We start from the raw sequence: 19205 nt of genomic DNA on the forward strand, positions 1-19205 counted from the left end.
TGTTTTTTTATAACGTTTTCCAAGTCACATCTACCCAAAAATCACCTCCAATTTACTAGTTGTTGCTTCTAATGACCTAAGTCATGTCCTAAGCGCGTCGAGGATCCAAACATGTGTTGACTTGGACTGAGAAACCGCGTTTTCCCATTTTCTATCTGGTTTCTGCAATTGATTATTCAATATAAAATAATAAAAAAAAAACATAAAATCTGTTCAAGCATAAAAACATTAAGTGCGTGGATCAACGGGACACATGCTAATTTCAACTCAACTTAACTACCGATGAACTTAAATATTCAGTGTTTCTAACTGGCACGAAAAGAAAACAAAGCACACGTTGCTGAGATGACAGAGCTTCCTAGTGTGCTGCCCCTCCAAATAATGTTAATCCTTCTCCTTATCAAAAGTGGCAGCAGCAACAATGAGTGTGGGGAATGGTCTTGCGGCTCTGGCCAACCACCTATCAGATTTCCCTTCAAACTCATCAAGGGAATTAAAGATGAATGTGGTTATCCGGGGTTTTGTCTATATTGTACTCAAAAACATGAGACTATGCTTGCTCTCTCCTCCGTAAAACTCCAAGTCAGTTACATAAACTACGAAAATCATGAAATTGTGTTGAATGACCCGGAAAATTGCCTTCCGCACAAGTTTCTGCAAATCAACGATTCTCTTATTCATCCTTACAAATTTGACGATGAAGCTAAAACAAGTAAGTTGAGCTTCTTCAACTGTTCTTCAGTTGAGCATCAACACCTGAGAAACTACCAGCAGTCACTGTCAGACTCACAAGACATGATCTCCTGTCCGATTTATGTTTCTGATCTTGATGACAGTGTGCTCAGTTTGGACCTAACATCCTGTACCAAAATGTTCGATATCGTTACGCCAGTTTCGGCATACGGGATGCAGCGAAATTCGTTGGATTTAAGATGGTCCGAAGCAAATTGTAGTCAGTGCAAAGCAAAAGGCAAGAAATGTAAATGGAAGAACAACAGAGGTGACATCGAATGTTTCGACTGCAAGGACAAGCGAAAAACTATTCATGTTCCCAAATCTTTTATTTACTCTGCACCAGGTTAGATCAAACTCCTTCACACAACTTCACTTAGTCTTTTTGCCTCTTTTTTCTTTTTTAATAAAGTCTCCTACTGTTGTTATTGCAGGTTCGATTCTTTTGGGGTTCGCGGTTATTGTCGTTTTTAAGATCATATACCATTTTAGACAGAAACAAGAGGACCAAGCAAGGGTGGAGAAGTTCTTAGAGGAATACAGGGCAGAAAAGCCTGCAAGATTTACTTATGCTGATGTGAAAAGAATCACTGGTGGTTTTAAAGAGAAGCTAGGGGAAGGAGCTCATGGGGCTGTATTTAGAGGAAAACTTTCAAATGAGATTCTGGTGGCTGTGAAAATCCTCAATAATACAGAGGGAGAAGGGAAAGAGTTCATCAATGAAGTGGAAATTATGGGCAAAATCCACCACATCAATGTGGTTCGTTTGCTTGGCTATTGTGCTGAAGGAATCCATCGTGCTCTGGTCTACAATTTCTTTCCAAATGGTTCACTTCAAAGCTTCATATTTCCACCAGATGACAAGCAGAATTTCCTTGGCTGGGAGAAGCTGCAGAACATTGCTCTTGGTATAGCTAAAGGGATTGGGTATCTTCACCAAGGTTGTAACCATCCCATTATTCACTTTGACATCAATCCTCACAATGTGTTACTTGATGACAACTTCACTCCAAAAATTTCTGATTTTGGCTTAGCAAAATTGTGTTCCAAGAATCCTAGTTTGGTGTCCATGACAGCTGCTAGGGGAACCTTGGGATACATTGCACCTGAAGTTTTCTCCAGAAACTTTGGGAATGTGTCTTATAAGTCTGATATTTATAGTTACGGAATGTTGTTGTTAGAAATGGTTGGAGGAAGGAAGAATGTAGACACGTCTTCTCCAGAAGATTTCCATGTGTTGTACCCAGATTGGATGCATGACCTAGTTCATGGAGATGTACATATCCATGTTGAGGATGAAGGTGATGTTAAAATTGCAAGAAAACTAGCAATTGTTGGACTTTGGTGCATTCAGTGGCAGCCATTGAACCGGCCATCCATAAAATCTGTCATACAAATGTTGGAAAGTAAAGAGGAAGACCTATTAACTGTTCCTCCTAATCCATTTCACTCATCCACTTCCACTATTCCTAGTGGATTCACTTCGGCAAGACTACCTTTGGAATTGGAAGTAATTCAAGAATGAGAAATTAGCTTATTGATTTATTTACAACGGGAGATGATCAGTGTTTACACATATTTTGTTTTCTCCTCAAGGAAATATTGTTGTGTTTGAATCAAATGTATGAAAATAAAGTAAATTATTATTATAATTAATCAATTATTCTTTTATATATATATATATATATGTATAAATGATGTTTAATATTTGGATATGTTTGGTGAAAAATGATTATGAAATAAGAGTTTAATGGTGTCAATAAATCGAAAACCTATTGGTAAAAAATGATTATGAAATAAGAGTTTAATGGTGTCAATAAATCGAAAACCTATTGGTAAGATTTAAAAAAAAAAAAACCCCACTGAATGAATTACTCATTATTTTATTATTCATGTAGTTGTGTAGTTTGTATTAAATTCGTCTTCTATCTGGGTGGTAATTACAGAACCTCAATTTTATTTCCTATTTTTCCATTTACTTAATTTTCATTTGTGCTGTCAGCATGTCTGTAAATAAAATTGAGTTATAAACTTAATTTTCATTTGTGCTGTCAGCATGTCTGTAAATAAAATTGAGTTATAAAAAACCAAGATATGAAAATGTTTAAATCAAACAATACACAAGAGTTTACCAAATTTATTCTTAACAAGGGCTAGACTTTTTAATCAAATTTGTTTCTTTCCTAAACAAATTCTGAAGGATATTAATATTAAAAACTCATAATCATGCATTAATATTTATAAAATAAAATAAAAATTAAATTGATGCTGATATTTTAAATTCACAAGAAAATTACTTGCGAATTTAAAATCTATAGGAAAATTATATGGGATTTATAATCTGCTGGAAAATTACTTGTGGATTTTAGATTCACCTGAAAATTACATGCAGAACTATTTGAGGATTTGAAACCTGCAGGAAACCTAGCTAGTTGAGAATTTTTGAAATAAAATTTCTACAAAGAAAATTGCTTGAGGATATTTTCGTGTGAAAATCTACTGAAAATTTCCTAAACTTCGACTTTTCTACAAAGCAATTTGCTGCAAATGGCAGGAAATTGATTATTGATGTCCGTATTACTTGGAAACCAAAATTTGTAAGAAAATTCGCACATAAGAAAGAAAATTATACCACTCCTCTTAGTCAATATTGTTATTTGAAGAGTGAATTAAGAATATTAATCAACAATAAAGGAAGTATTTTTTATCAAGAATACAAAGCTTTAGGATCCTCTCTTGTTCATTTCATTAAGTGGACGCACGCGCGCGGTCACCATGAGTTTTGAATATGCAAGGAATGAACTTCATGCACAGCTCTAGTTTGATCGCAGATTTTGCACATTAATTATCAAATATAATATCCAATACTCCTCGAAGACTCTCTTTTTTTATAAAATTATTTATACCATTTATTTTACGTATTCTCTATTAACATTTTTATCTCTCACCTAGTCTTTCTCTTGCTTATTATCTTGTCTTTTTTTATATTTTTAAAATGAATTCTTCAAATTATAGCGTTGATTTTCAACTCTAAAAAACAATAAGCCACTGAAATGAATATAAAACATAAATTTCATAAAAAAATCTAATTATAGAAATTTATATTTTAATGAAAACATTAATGTTGAAACTTTTAAGATTCTGGTTATAGCTTATACCCATTCATTTTGTATAAATATATACTCTTTGTTTTGCTAGTAAAAAAAATAATGTTGAAACTACATATTATGCTAAAGATTTTTTATATTAAATATTTTCTGTCTATATATATATATATATATATATATATATATATATATATATATATATATATATATATTAGTTAATTATTTATTTCTAATAATAATTAGTTGAGAATCTCATAGCTCATTTGATACAACTCGGGTTTAACTCTATCAAGAATTAGCTTTATGATTTGTTCAATTTCATTTAACTCCAAGGTCAAGGTCAAGGTCCACGGGTCTCTCCAAACAATAATGGCAGTGAGAGACGAGTGAGAGTAGCATTATATTTTGGACACATATATACAATAAAATCTTGACAAATTCTTCGAAATTTAAACATGGATGCATTAATAAGGTTCACGGCACAGACTTTAATTATTGAGTTTTTCTAGTCCACAAGTCCAAAAGTGAGGAAGGATTATGGGTATAGTGAGTGAGATTGCTTATAATTTAATTGTTCATTTACCTTTTACACACAATACTACAGAAAAAGTCAGTCAAAGACTAGTGAATAGTACCTTTGACAAGAACTAAAGTTTGTTTTAAGTAATATGTTGAACACTCTATTTATTTATATGTTAGAATCGAACTTAGATTTGAGAAGTTTAATTACACCAACTCATGCATGACTTATATACCTTTTTGATAAAAATACATGCATGACTTATGCATGGAATATATGTAGATAATTTGATACAAAAATAAATAACTGAAAAATAGAAATAATAAATAGTTAAATTAATACACAAAAAATTGGTTATATATGACCTGTTCAATTTCAATTAACACTAACAAGGATCAGGTCCACGAACATTGTCTTCCCCAAAACAATAATGCATGACAGTGAGAGTGACACTTAGATTGGACATATATACAAGACAACCTTGTCATATTCTTTGAAATTTAAACCTGTATTAATCTTCACGGCATAGACTTTAATTAGTGAGCGGAACTGCTTCTATTTTACATTGTCCTTTAGCAAAGACTAATTAATAGTACCTGTGATAATAACTAAAGTTTGTTTCAAGATACGTGCAAGATTTTTGCATGAAATATATGAAGATAATTAATAACAAAAATAAATAACAGAAGAAAAATTGAAATAATAAATCCATAAAAAAAGCTCATTGGTAACTTAAGTCACTATAATTTGCTGAGGATCTCAAAGTTCATTTGATACAACTCTGTGTATGTTAACGTAACCATCTTTTCCTCTCCCGTGCCCATGTAACACAAAGAAATTAAAATAAGAGATATAAATTTAATCTGGTGGCAAAGAAAGAAGAGAATGAGAGAGAAATTGGATTCAAATTTTCCAACTAACAAAAATCTAATAATATTAATAATTAATATTTATGGATAAAAAAATCAAAATATTTTTCACACTGGTAATAAATTTTCACCTTATACATGCAATCCAACAATATTAATTATGTTCTGACTGATCGATAAAAAAATCCAATAATATTAAAGTTGGAATAATTATTATTTTCAATTTTGTAAATACTAATTATATGAATTACACAATGACTTTGACTAGTCAAAGTCGCTGCATATCATGTGATTATATAAGGCAACCCTGTCAAAATCATTAGAATGTATTGCTGAATAAAACTTACTATATATCAACACGGATATTAATGGAAGACTTCTCTTTTCCACAAGTCTAGATGTGTGGTGAACTTTTGATGAGTACATTCTATGAACCAACTAGTAATTATCTGAATTGCTACGTTTGCGAAATAAACAATAGAAAAAGCTGAACTCGAAGACTAATAAATAGACTTGTGATAATCAATAATTAAATTTCTATAATATATATATATATATATATATATAAAGATTTAATTATATTTTTTATTATTAAATTTTCTATTTTTGATGAATTTTACTCTTAACAAATTAATTTGACATATTTTACTTCTAATTTTTATATTTATCAATGGATAAATGACAAGAAGTAAAATTTATAAGTTTCTTAAAAATTAAGGGTAAAATATAATCATTTTAATTTGTTGGGCTAAAACTCACCAAAAATTAAAAAGGTTAAGGCAAAAAGTGCAATTAAGTGCGCCTTATATCAAATTGTGGTTTATTAATTTTATTTATTTATATAAATTAAAATCAAAACTAATTTTAACATATATTTATATAAATTGTGGTTAATCAATGTTACTCATTTATATGTAAATTAATTTTTCCATAAAAATGTGGACATTAAAATTTTTAAATGGAAAATAATACATGTGTTTGAATTTTTTAAAATATTGTTAAAATATTAAAGATTTTAATAAAAACTATATATTTACTATTATTATTATTATTATTATTATTATTATTATTATTATTATTATTATTATTATTATTATTATTATTATTATTATTATTGTTATTGTTATTATTATTATTATCTATCAAATGGCGTTTAATCATGATTACATGAAACACATTTTATGTCGATGTAAACATTAGTTGTTTGAAAATTTGTGGTAAATGGTGTTGTGCATTCTTAAAATTCAATGCAACTTCATAACATTAGCTATTTATAAATCAATATAAAAAATATCTTTTTATATCATATGTAGCATCCGTTCAAATCAGAATCAATGTCGAATCATTTTTTGTATTATTAATTTGAACTCCTTTTTGCTCTAGCCTTACAAAATCTCAAAATCTCTAGTTTCTCTCTCAACTTTGTTGTCAATGACCTCATTGTCACCATGAACCCAAACCTACCAACCACATCACTGCCACCACGACCCCACCCCGCCACCACGTTGCTACCATCACCCACCCAAACCCCTATCACTACCACCCTTACAAACCTAAACTCCCTATGACAACCTTGTTGTCACCACCACAGACCCAAACCCTCGTCGCTACCTCCTTTATTAACCTGAACCCCCACAAAGACCTCGTCGCCACCATGATACCAAGTCCCCTACCACGACCTTGTCACCCTTACCAATCCAAACCCATGACTATCGTTGTAAGGGATTTATCGTGGTGGTCTGGTGAATAGGAGCTACTACATAACGAGCACACTTGATATTATTTTTCATTCTAAAACTCTTATTAGTGCGCGTCCAACCACAAGTGAAAAATTGTTTTATTAATGAGTTATATTCAACGTTCGAGTGTTGTTAATTAACTAGCTTTCACCTATTATGAAAACCAGTATATATAAACTGAGTTGTTTTATTCACATCCAATGGACTTAATCACTTACACGTTTTAATTTTATACAATATATAAGTGACGTCCAACAAGTGTTGAAAGCCTGTGTTAGCTACAATGGGAAGTGCACGAACTCTACAATAGTAAGTTGAGCTTCTACAACTGTTCTTCAGTTGAGCATCAATACCTGAGAAACTCTGAACAGTCACTGTCAGACTCACAAGATATGATCTCCTATCCAATTTATGTTTCTGATCTTGACGACAGTGTGCTCAGATTGGACCTAACATCTTGTACCAAAATGTTTGACATCGTTACACCAGTTTTGGTTTACGGGATGCAGCGAAATTCGTTGGATTTGAGATGGTTGGAAGCAAATTCTAGTAAGTGCAAAGCAAAAGGAAAGAAATGTAAATGGAAGAACAACAAAGGTGACATTGAATGTTTCAACTGCATGGACAAACAAAAAACTATTCGTGTTCCCAAATCTTTTTATTTACTCTACTACATGTTAGATCAAACTCCTTCACACAACTTCACTTAGTCTTTTTGCCTTTTTTTTTCTTTTTTAATCAAGTCTCCTATTGTTATTGTAGGTTCGATTCTTTTGGGGTTCGTAGTTATTGCCATTTTTAAGATCATATACCATTTTAGACAGAAAGAAGAGGACCAAGCAAGGGTGAAGAAGTTCTTAGAGGAATACAGGGCAGAAAAGCCTGCAAGATTTACTAATGCTGATGTGAAAAGAATCACTGGTGGTTTTAAAGAGAAGTTAGGGGAAGGAGCTCATGGGGTTGTATTAAGAGGAAAACTTTCAATTGAGATTCTGGTGGCTGTGAAGATCCTCAATAATACAGAGGGAAAAAGGGAAAGAGTTCATCAATGAATTGGAAATTATGGGCAAAATCCACCACATCAATGTGGTTCGTTTGCTTGGCTATTGTGCTAAAGGAATCCATCGTGCTCTGGTCTACAATTTCTTTCCAAATGGTTCGCTACAAAGCATCATATTTCCACCAGATGATAAGCAGGATTTCCTTGGCTGGGAGAAGCTGCAGAACATTGCTCTTGGTATAGCTAAAGGGATTGAGTATCTTCACCAAGGTTGTAACCATCCCATTATTCACTTTGACATCAATCCTCACAATGTGTTACTTGATGACAACTTCACTCTTAAAATTTCTGATTTTGGCTTAGCAAAATTGTGTTCCAAGAATCCTAGTTTGGTGTCCATGACAGCAGCTAGAGGAACCTTCGGATACATTGCACCTGAAGTTTTCTCTAGAAACTTTGGGAATGTGTCTTATAAGTCTGATATTTATAGTTACAAAATATTGTTAGACATGTCTTCTCCACAAGATTTCCATGTGTTGTATGCAGATTGGATGCATGACCTTGTTCATGGAGATGTGCATATCCATGTTGAGGATGACGGTGATGTTAAAATTGCATAGAAACTAGCAATTGTTGGACTTTGGTGCATTCAGTGGCAGCCATTGAATTGTCCATCCATAAAATCTGTCATACAAATTGTTGTGGAAGTGATGAAGAACAAACAAGAATAGCAGCAGCAGATGCAGCAGAAAGTTATGTCACACACACGATGTTGCAACAAAATTGAAAGAGAAAGAGATGAGAGAAAGAACACACAAATAGATTTACGTGGTTCACCTTGAGTAAGGCTACATCCACGTGAGGGAAAAACAGAAAGCTTTTATTATGGTTGCATTATACAAGTGGAAGCTTATCCTCTATGTAAAATACAGGGCATTCTTGCCTTATATAAACAGAGGACAAAACAGAAAAATAACAAAATAAACTTCCATATGGATTTTGGTCATAGCCCAACAATTCACCACCTTGAACCAACATCCATATAAAACACAAACTGCACCCTCCAAACACACATGATTTTAACCCCAACAATCTACATTGAGCAAGCTTAAGCAGTGATCAAACTTGCTCTTTGGAACTGGCTTTGTGAACATATTAGCAGGATTGTGCAGAGTGCTAATCTTATGAACTTTGATTCTTCTCTCTTACCGAATGAAGTGATATCTAACATCTATATGCTTGGTTCTATCATGATGAACCTGATCCTTGGCCAAGCATCTAAGGCTATCACAATAGATGTTAGCATATTCTTGATTAATTCCGAGATCATTTATCAGACCTCTCAGCCAAATTCCTTCCTTTGCAGCTTCAGTAAAAGCCATATATTCAACCTCAGTAGTTGAGAAGGAAACAGAAGGTTGAAGTGTTGCCTTCCAACTCACCAAGCAGCCACCAAGGGTGTAAGCATACCCTGTTAATGACCTTCTCTTGACAAGATCAGCAGCAAAATCTGCATCAGAATAGCTAGTGAGGCAGCAATCTGGGTGAGATCCATAGATCAAACCTACATCTGAAGTCCCTTTAAGATATCTGAAAATTTTCTTCACAGCCTTCCAATGTTCCTTCTGAGGTTGGTTTAAGAACCTATTAACCATGCTAACAGCATAAGCAAGGTCAGGTCTGGTGCAGACCATGGCATACATGAGACTGCCAATAGCACTTGAGTATGAAACCTTTGACATATAGTCCTTATCAGCCTGAGCTTGAACCTTTATCATATCTGACAGCTTCTCTTTTTCTGAAAGGGGAGTACTAATAGGTTTAGAATCAGCCATTCCAAACCTCATAAGTATCTTCTAAATGTAATCCTTTTGAGACAAAAATAGCCTTTTCTGAGTTCTGTCCCTATAGATCTCCATTCCTAAGATTTTCTTTGCAGCCCCTAGATCTTTCATATCAAATTCACCACTCAGGAGGATCTTCAAATTTTGTATATCACACATGCTTTTTGCTGCAATAGGCATGTCATCTACATAGAGTAGAAGATAGATCATTGATCCATCCTCCACCGTGTTGTGATAAACACAGCAATCATAGAGACTTCTCTTGAATCCTTGGCTGGTGATAAAGTTGTCAAACCTCATGTACCATTGCCTTGGAGATTGTTTCAAACCATACAAGGACCTCTGCAGTTGACAAACATACCTTTCTTTTCCTTGAACTTCAAATCCTTCAGGCTGTTTCATTAGAATATTTTCTTCCAATCTTCCATGGAGAAAAGCAGTCTTGACATCAAGTTGTTCAAGTTCCAGATCTTGGTTTGCCACAATAGCAAGCAAAACCCTGATAGATATATGTCTGACCACAGGTGAAAAGATTTCGTTGAAATCTACTCCTTCTTTCTGGCTGAATCCCTTGGCAACTAACCTAGCCTTGTATCTTATCCCTTCCTTTTCTGAAAGACCAGGCTTCCTCTTGAATATCCACTTGCAACCTACCACATGTCTTCCTTTAGGTAGTTCAACAAGTTTCCAGGTTTGATTATTATATAAAGATTCCATTTCCTCTTTCATAGCTAACAACCAATTTTCAGCTTCAGGATGATTAATATCTTCTTGGTAAGTGTCTGGTTCATTTGAATCTATTTCTTCAGCTGCATGTAATGCATAGGCAGCCATGTCTTCAAAACCATATCTTTCAAGAGGTTTAGTGACCCTTTTTGGTCTCTGATTGATTCTAGAATTGAGCTGTGGAGGATCAGGTTCAGCAGCTAAATGAGACTCATTTGCACTAAAATCTTCTAATTTCTCACCTTCTTGAAGAACCACAGGAGATGTTTCGAAATGACCCCCTTTTTCTGAGTCTTTGGCTGTAGATTCTACATCCTTTTCTTGAGGAGAGTGGCATCTTTGTGTTCCAGCAATTGGAACCTCAAGCTTGGGATGAAACAGGTGTGATTCATCAAAAATTACATCTCTGCTGAGAAGAACTTTCCTTTCAGATGATGACCAGATCCTATAGCCTTTCACCCCATCACCATAACCCATGAACAGACTCTTCTTGATCTAGGTACCAACTTTCCTTCATTGACATGATAATAGGCATTGCAGCCAAATACTCTTAGATTTGAGTAGTTTGCTGTTTTGCCATTCCAGATTTCAATAGGAGTTTTAAGTCCTATAGCAGTAGAGGGTGTTATATTGATTAGAAAGCAAGCTGTATTGATAGCTTCTCCCCAAAAACTTCTGTTGAGACCAGCATTGGACAATAAACATCTTGTTCTTTCCAGGAGTGCTCTGTTCATTCTTTCAGCAACTCCATTTTGCTGAGGAGTGTTCCTAACAGTAAACTGTCTAGCAATCCCTTCATCTCTGCAGAATTTGTTAAATTTCGTTGAGCAAAACTCCAAGCCATTATCAATTCTGAGTCTTTTAACTTTCCTTTCAGTTTGTTTTTCAATCAGTGCCTTCCATTCTTTGAAGCATTTGAAAGCTTGACTCTTCTGACTCATGATGTAGATCCATGTCATTCTTGAGTAGTCATCAATTATGGACAGAAAATACCTTCCACCACCTAGAGAAGGTACTCTTGCAAGCCCCCAACAGTCAGCATGAATGTAATCAAAAGTTCCTTTGCTGGTGTGAATTGCTTTAGGAAATTTAATCCTATGTTGCTTGCCGAAAACACAATGCTCAGAAAATTTAAGTTCATCCAGTTTCTAATTTCCCAACAGCTGCTGCTTTTGAAGTATCATCATACCTTTTTCACTCATATGTCCTAGCCTCATGTGCCACAATTGAGTTAAGTCAGGTATGCTCTTATTGGATCTTGATGCAATAGCAACTAGACCATCCTCAACACATGTTGTACCTTGAAGTATATAGAGATTACCCCTTTTTATACCCTTCATCACCATCGTAGAGCCTTTCTAAATTTTCATGACCCCATTTTCACTGCTGCATTTGAACCCTTTTCCATCCATAATAACTATGGAGATTAGATTCTTCTTCAGCTCTGGAACATGCCTAACTTCAGTGAGCGTTTGGATAATTCCATCATGCATCTTGCTTTTTATTGTGCCAATTCCAACTGTCTTGCATGAGACATCATTTCCCATGAAGACATTTCCACCCGATTTCTCTTCATAGGTGTCAAACCAGGTTTTGTTAGGACACATATGAAAGGAACAGCTAGAGTCTAATATCCACTTATTTTCATAATGTTGGTAATGATCAGCAGCTGAGAGAACAAGCTCATCTTCAGATGTGGAACCTTCCTTGGCAACAACAGCAGATGGTTTGCCCCTTTTCTTGGGACAATCTTTCTTCAAATGACCTGGCTCCTTGCAGTAGTTACAAATATCCTTTGGATTGACATGAGTCTTCTTCTTTCCTTTAAACACCTTTTTCTTGATGTTCTTGTTAGAGTTAGAGACAACAAGACCAAATCCATTTGATTCTTCAGAATTTCCAGGTGCTTTAGATCGAAGTTCCCTTGAGTATAAGATGGATTTCACCTCCTCCATGGTGACACATTCCTTACCAACACTAAGAGAATTGACAAAGCTCTCATATGATGGTGGTAGAGAGGCTAACAGAATCATGGCAGCATCTTCATCCTCTATCTTAACATCTATATCTCTTAATTCCATCAAAATAGAAGTCAATTCATCAAGATGATCTTAAAGAGATGTATCTTCTTTCATGTGTAAACCAAATAGACGCCTCTTCAAGAAGAGCTTGTTGCATATTGACTTAGTCATATACAGCTTTTCCAACTTGAGCCATAAGCCACTTGCAATTTCTTCATTTGCAACTTCATATAAAAATTCATCAGACAAGGAAAGCAAGATTAGTGAGTGAGCCTTTTCTTCTTGTTCTGCAAGTTCTTCAGTCTTTGAAATAGAGGCCTTTTCTTTTGATTCAGAAGTCACTTCTTTCTTCACAGATGCAGAAGCAACAGGAGCCCAAACATGTTGTTCCTTCAACAAAGCATGCATCTTGATGCGCCACAGATTGAAGCTGTTCTTTCCATTGAATTTCTCAATCCTGATTGTGTTTGACATGATTTCTTGAATGTTCTTGATCACAAAGAAGCAGCGAAAGAACCAGAAACAAGACTCCCACAGCTTGATCTTTATATTCAGACGAGAATCTTGAATTCCCTTGATCGCAACTTGAGCTCTTGATTCCAGATTGTTGTGGAAGTGATGAAGAACAAGCAAAAACAGCAACAACAGATGCAGAAGAAAGTTATGTCACACACACGATGTTGTAACAAAATTGAAAGAGAAAGAGATGAGAGAAAGAACACACAAACAGATTTATGTGGTTCACCTTGAGTAAGGCTACATCCATGGGAGGGAAAAACAGAAAGCTTTTATTATGTTTGCAATAATATACAAGTGGAAGCTTATCCTCTATGTAAAATACAGGGCATCCTTACCTTATATAAGCAGAGGACAAAACAGAAAAATAACAAAATAAACTTCTATATGGATTTTGGTCACAGCCCAACACAAATGTTGGAAAGTAAGGAGGAAGACCTATTAATTGTTCCTCCTAAAAGTTCTAGAAGACTTGTCTGCCAACTGTTTGGCCAGCTATCCCACCTGGATTTCAAGTTTTTGATAGCTGACTCCGTGCTCTTATGATTTGACATAGAAACCTGCATAAACTGAGCAAGGGTCTCCTCCAGCTTGGTCATCCTTTCATAAAGGCTAGGCCCTTGTTGTTGAGGCCTATTAGATGGCCCACCCTGGTCCTTGTTAAATTGATTTCCTGGGTGAGACCTCCATTGTCCTTGTTGTTGGTTATAATTCTGACCATGTTGAAAACCTGAATATTCACCTGCATTGAAATTGGGTCTGGGCTGATTCCCCATGTAATTTACCTCTTGAGCTGTGTCATCTATGGGAATACAACATCCAGACTAATGAGCTCCACCATAAATGCTGCAACCTCCAAACTGCAAAACAGTAGGATGTGAAGGTTGATGAACATGAAATTGATTTGGCAACTTACTTAATGTTTTAGTTAAAGTCTCAAGCTTCTTGGAAAGCAACTTGTTCTGTGCCAACAGTGCATCCTGGGATGAAAGCTCCAACAAACTTCTTTTGGTGGGAATATGAGTCTGATCACGCAAGATAGTGTGATCACTTGCAGCCATATTTTCAGTCAATTCCATGGCCTCTTTTGGGGTCTTCAAATTAATTTTTCCCCCAGTAGAAGCATCAAGCAACTTCTTTGACTGCGGCCTTAACCCATCAATAAAGATATTAAGCTGAATCGGCTCTGAGAATTCATGAGTCGGAGTTTTCCGCAGCAAGCTATGAAATCTTTCTAGAGCTTCACTCAAGGACTAGTCTGGAAATTGGTGAAAAGAAGAGATGGCAACTTTTCCTTCTACTATTTTCGACTCAAGAAAATATTTCTTCATAAATTTTTCAACAACTTCATCCTAAGTCTTCAAACTATTACCCTTGAATGAGTGTAGCCATCTCATGGCTTCTCCAGACAGTGAAAATGAAAACAAACTCAGCCTAACTACACCCTCCGGCACACCGACAATCTTGATTGTATTGCTAATCTCAATGTAGGTTGCTAGGTGTGCATATGGGTCTTCATTAGGTAGGCCATGAAATAAATTGCCATGTATTAGTTGTATCAAAGAATGGGGATAAGTAATGTTATGTGCTTGAACCTCTGGCTACAAACTGAACTAAACTAACTATTCACAAAGACAATAAATCAAAGAATAAAGAATCAATGCGTACGAACTGAACTAAACTTCCCAAATGAAAAGAAGTTCCCCGGCAACGGCACCAAAAACTTGTTCGCTCACTTTATAACTGCGAAATCTTATTGGCAAGTGTACCGAGTTGATCAAGTAATATAAAATGGTAAGAAATCGAGTATCAAACTCAGGAAACTTGTTTCATTCAGTGATGTGTTCACAGCAAGTAAACATTGTATAAAGCCATTAAATAGAAATAAGCAAAAGGTATATTCCGTAATTCTAAATTAACTACAAACTAAGCTATCACAAAGGGAGAGAAAACAGATGATTAAAATGTTGGGTCCTCCTACTGAATTACTTGATGCAATTAAGGGTTTTTCTCTATTCAATGTTGTTCTTGTGTTCTATGCTGAGGACGATTATCCCAAACATCGATGTCTCGCATGAATGGGCTAATTCTAATTAAACTTCGTTCTCGGATCCCTCATCGAACTTAGCCTAACCGAACAACATTAAGGTCAAAGCATAATAAAAACTAAAACCCTGCACTCTATGTCTAGCAATGCAGTTATCTAACCCTGCTCTATCCAGTTCTAAGGATTAAAAACATTTTCCAATGCTAAAAATCGTAACTTTACACACAAATGGTTGATCAGTCCAAAAGCATGCAAGAATTAAATGCAGATAGAAACAGTGAACACAACAAAACAACATCAAATAGATATGAAAGAATATTTACATCAAGACTCAGTAGAATTACCCAACAAAAGCTTTAGCCTTCCATGGTAAGGTACCACCTTTCAGCTACAATAGTGGTTTTAGAAAGCAAAATATAGATTACACAGCAGTGGGGATGTCTCCTCCACCTCTAGGAACCTACAAATTACCCTAAAACCTAAGATCCTCTTGAAAGCTGGGGTTTTTGGTGCTCCCTTGCCTCTTTCACATAATGCACAATTGTTCTCCCAGACTAAAGACTCTCCTCTAAGCACACATTCTTTTTACGCCAACTTCAACTTTAAAGGGCTTTCTGACCTCGAAGGCTCACTTAGCGCCATTCTCGCTCTAAGTGCGAGTAAGTGACTTTTGGCTTAGCGAGCCAGGCGCGCTAAGCGCCAGAAGAGACAAACTACTCGTTAGGCGAGCTGATGGTGCGCTGAGCGCGTGCATGCGTGGCAGATTCTCTTCAAGATTCCCTTGACTCACTAAGCGAGCTGATGCCTTGCTTAGCGGATGTTGCTCGCTAAGCGCATATGCCTCGCTTAGCGAGACACCAACTGTAGCAGCCTTCTATTTCTTCATCTATTTTCACCTGAAACTGAAGTTGAAAACTCATTAATGCTTATTGAAGGGTATATATACTGCATAAAAACTAAACTAAGCTAAAAATATGTACAAACCTACAAAAAGAACCATAAATTGGGGAAAAGATATAAATTTTATAAAACTTTTCTATACAACAGTTAGTCATAAAAGATGACAAACATCCAGTCCAGTGATCCTATATAAAATTGAGCAATCAGATTTCAACCCAAGAATATAACTATAAGGTCAATTAAAATGCAATCAATTGTAAACATGAATTAATTATCAAATTAAACATTTAACGCTAGAATCAAATAGTGTCTTTCATCCAATCTCACCTTTTTCAAACCCTGTCTGTCCAACTCTGCAAACAACAAGATCCTTAAGGCCCAAATTTTGACTTTTGAACACTGGAGGCTTTCAAATTCACATCACTAACCACCAAATACTTTCCCTTAACAAGGAATTCTTGTCAGTGGGAATAATCAAATATTTTAGAAAATGAAATATGTGTAATAAGGTGGATCTTACCCTTAGATTTGCTTAACATAAATTCTGAACATGCAATTGAACCCTTAGATTTCATTAATATAGCTTTCCCCAAAATCATGCATAAAGCTTTCCCCAAGACCCCGACACCCTCATCTACCACTTGTTTGCTCTTTTGCTTTCCCCAAGACCCTGACACCCTCAACTCACCAAGAGAACTCCACCTTTCTTCCACAACCTGAACATATCCATATAGTAAACAACAAATTTATTACAGGATCACAGACAGGAACAAGGAATATCTGAAAAGCAAGCATAGAAACCTCATTGAATCTTCGTCCTTCTCGAGCTGCTTGCTCTTGTGCACGCTTTAAGGCTTTAAGTCTCCAACTTTAGCTCCACTTTCTTCATGGTCGGAACAGTTTCGACCCAATTTGGCCGCATCACCAGCCACACCAGACAAAATAATTTCAAAGGAACCACCCAGTGTCATTGATTTTGATGATTAATTTTTGTATTCTTGTTTTTTATTTATAAAACTCAGACCGAAACCTTTAAGAACATACAATAGGACTCAAGTCATATAATGACTTTGTGGCTTCCGTTGCACTCATCGCACACTATGAATCTGAAGCCTCCGCAAGAATCACAGGTGTTGTTTTGGTTGGAGCGCAAGAGGCGTTTGATGAGCTGGTGGAGCTCGTCGCGGAAGTCGGTGATGCTCTTGTGCGGCCGTGAGCGGGTGGCCAAGGCAAGAGTCAAAGGAAGCGCTAAAGAGTGGAGGGAGAAATGAAAGGGATCGGATTTCAGAGGAGGATAGGGTTTCAAAGTACACACGATAGTGGATTATGTAATTAGGGGAATAAAAACAATGACGTCTTTCTATATAAACCCGTTGTGGATTACGTTCCCCTAGTACATTATAAGGTGGTTCCATAAAATCGTCTTAGAAAGTGTGTCATAAAAAAAATTATTCTTCTTAATTACAGAACTGCCACCACGTGACATTCTAAGGCGGTTACGTATGACCGTCTTAGAATACGCGTCATAAAAAAGTTATTTTTTAGTAGTGAATAGACTTGTGATAAAATTTCTATAATATATATATATATATATATATATATATATATAAAGATTCAATTATATTTTTTATCATTAAATTTTTTATTTTTGATGAATTTTACTCTTAACAAATTAATTTGACATATTTTACTTCTAATTTTTATGTTTATCAATGGATAAATGACAAGAAATAAAATTTATAAGTTGCTTAAATATTGAGGGTAAAATTTAGTCATCTATATTTGTTGGGGTAAAATTCACCAAAAATTAAAAAGGTTAAGGCAAAAAGTGCAATTAAGTGCGCCTTATATCAAATTGTTGTTTATTAATTTTATTCATCTATATAAATTAAAATCAAAACTAATTTTAATATATTTATATAAATTGTGGTTAATCAATGTTACTCTTTTATATATAAATGGCGTTTAATCACGATTACATGAAACACATTTTACGTCGATGTAAACATTAGTTGTTTGAAAATCTTTGTAGTAAATGACACGGTGCATTCTTAAAATTCAAAGCAACTTCATAATATTAGCTATTTATAAATTGATATAAAAAAATATATTTTTACATCAGTTTTAACATCGATTCAAATTAGAATCAATCCTTGCAAACCCAAACTCCCCATGCCAACCTTGTTATCACCACCACAGACCCAAACCCTCGTCGCTACCTCCTTTCTTAACCTAAACCCCCACAAATACCTTGTCATCAATTTATGTCTATCTAAATTGGAATTATTTATGATTTGAGTTTGGTAAAATATATTACCATGTGCTATGTATTTGGAGTTTATTCATTTGCATGTTATTTATTGGTTCTGGAATAAAAATTTTGGTCATTTGAATGCTTTGATATTGTATTTTGTTATGATAGAATTTGGCGTGTTAATCAAACCACTCTATTTTATCAAAGGAATACTTGAGTTGTAAACATAAAAAATTGAACTGTCAAATTTCAATTTCAAACTATGTTTTCATGGCTATAAATGGATGACTAATGGTTTCGTGGCTATAAATGCAAAAACAAAAGTTGGAAAAGCCTTTTTAAGATCAATTTATGAGTTGTATACTTCATGGGGTGTTCATTTTGGTACACAGACCCACTAAAATATATTATGCTTATCATGTTCTATCACAAAATATGCATTGTACTCATTTCCTAAATTAGACACCAATCTGTGTTTTGAAATAAGCAATTGTATATGTGTATTTTTTTTACTACTTTGATATATTGATATGGATTTTCTGCTTTGGTTTCTTGGAGTAAAACTTGACTGCGTGTTTGGTGAGGACTTGGATTTGGATGAAATAACATTTCTATTAGAGGTATATATAATTCTGTGCAATTCCCATATTCTATGTAATCATTAAAAAATAGAACCAATTTGATTTAGAAACCGATCCCCATGTTTGGAATTCATTAAAAATGAATCGAATTCGTGTTATCTTGCTAATTTTCCTCTTTTACCCTTCAAATAATATGATTTCTCTATAATGAGAACAATGTTGTCAATTTAAATAGTTAAAACTTAAATCAAATCAAATTTGAGCAGATTTCTGCATGTACTCAACTAAAATCACAAAGATTTCAAAATCAAAGCAAATCCTTTTGAAAAAAGAATTTCATGTATAAATC

The 19205-nt window shown here is 34.7% G+C and overlaps 2 protein-coding genes and 1 pseudogene across 2 annotated transcripts; 2 read left to right on the forward strand and 1 right to left on the reverse strand.

The window, feature by feature from the left end:
* The first annotated feature begins 220 nt into the window (after positions 1 to 220).
* Positions 221 to 2407, forward strand: LOC100809236 (rust resistance kinase Lr10). Its single transcript, XM_003549252.5, has 2 exons — positions 221 to 1078; positions 1167 to 2407. The coding sequence occupies exons 1-2, from the start codon at positions 346 to 348 to the stop codon at positions 2255 to 2257; spliced, it is 1824 nt and encodes a 607-aa protein (XP_003549300.1). The 5' UTR covers positions 221 to 345; the 3' UTR covers positions 2258 to 2407.
* A 4385-nt stretch (positions 2408 to 6792) lies between these two features.
* On the forward strand, positions 6793 to 8698 carry LOC100812455 (rust resistance kinase Lr10-like; annotated as a pseudogene).
* Positions 8699 to 9172: 474 nt separating this feature from the next.
* On the reverse strand, positions 9173 to 9802 carry LOC121173883 (secreted RxLR effector protein 161-like). Its single transcript, XM_041011421.1, has one exon. It carries the CDS (start codon positions 9800 to 9802, stop codon positions 9173 to 9175), a length of 630 nt encoding a protein of 209 aa, XP_040867355.1.
* Between the last annotated feature and the right edge of the window lie 9403 nt (positions 9803 to 19205).

The sequence above is a fragment of the Glycine max genome, chromosome 17, assembly GCF_000004515.6.
Source record: "Glycine max cultivar Williams 82 chromosome 17, Glycine_max_v4.0, whole genome shotgun sequence".
Lineage (NCBI taxonomy): Eukaryota > Viridiplantae > Streptophyta > Magnoliopsida > Fabales > Fabaceae > Glycine > Glycine max.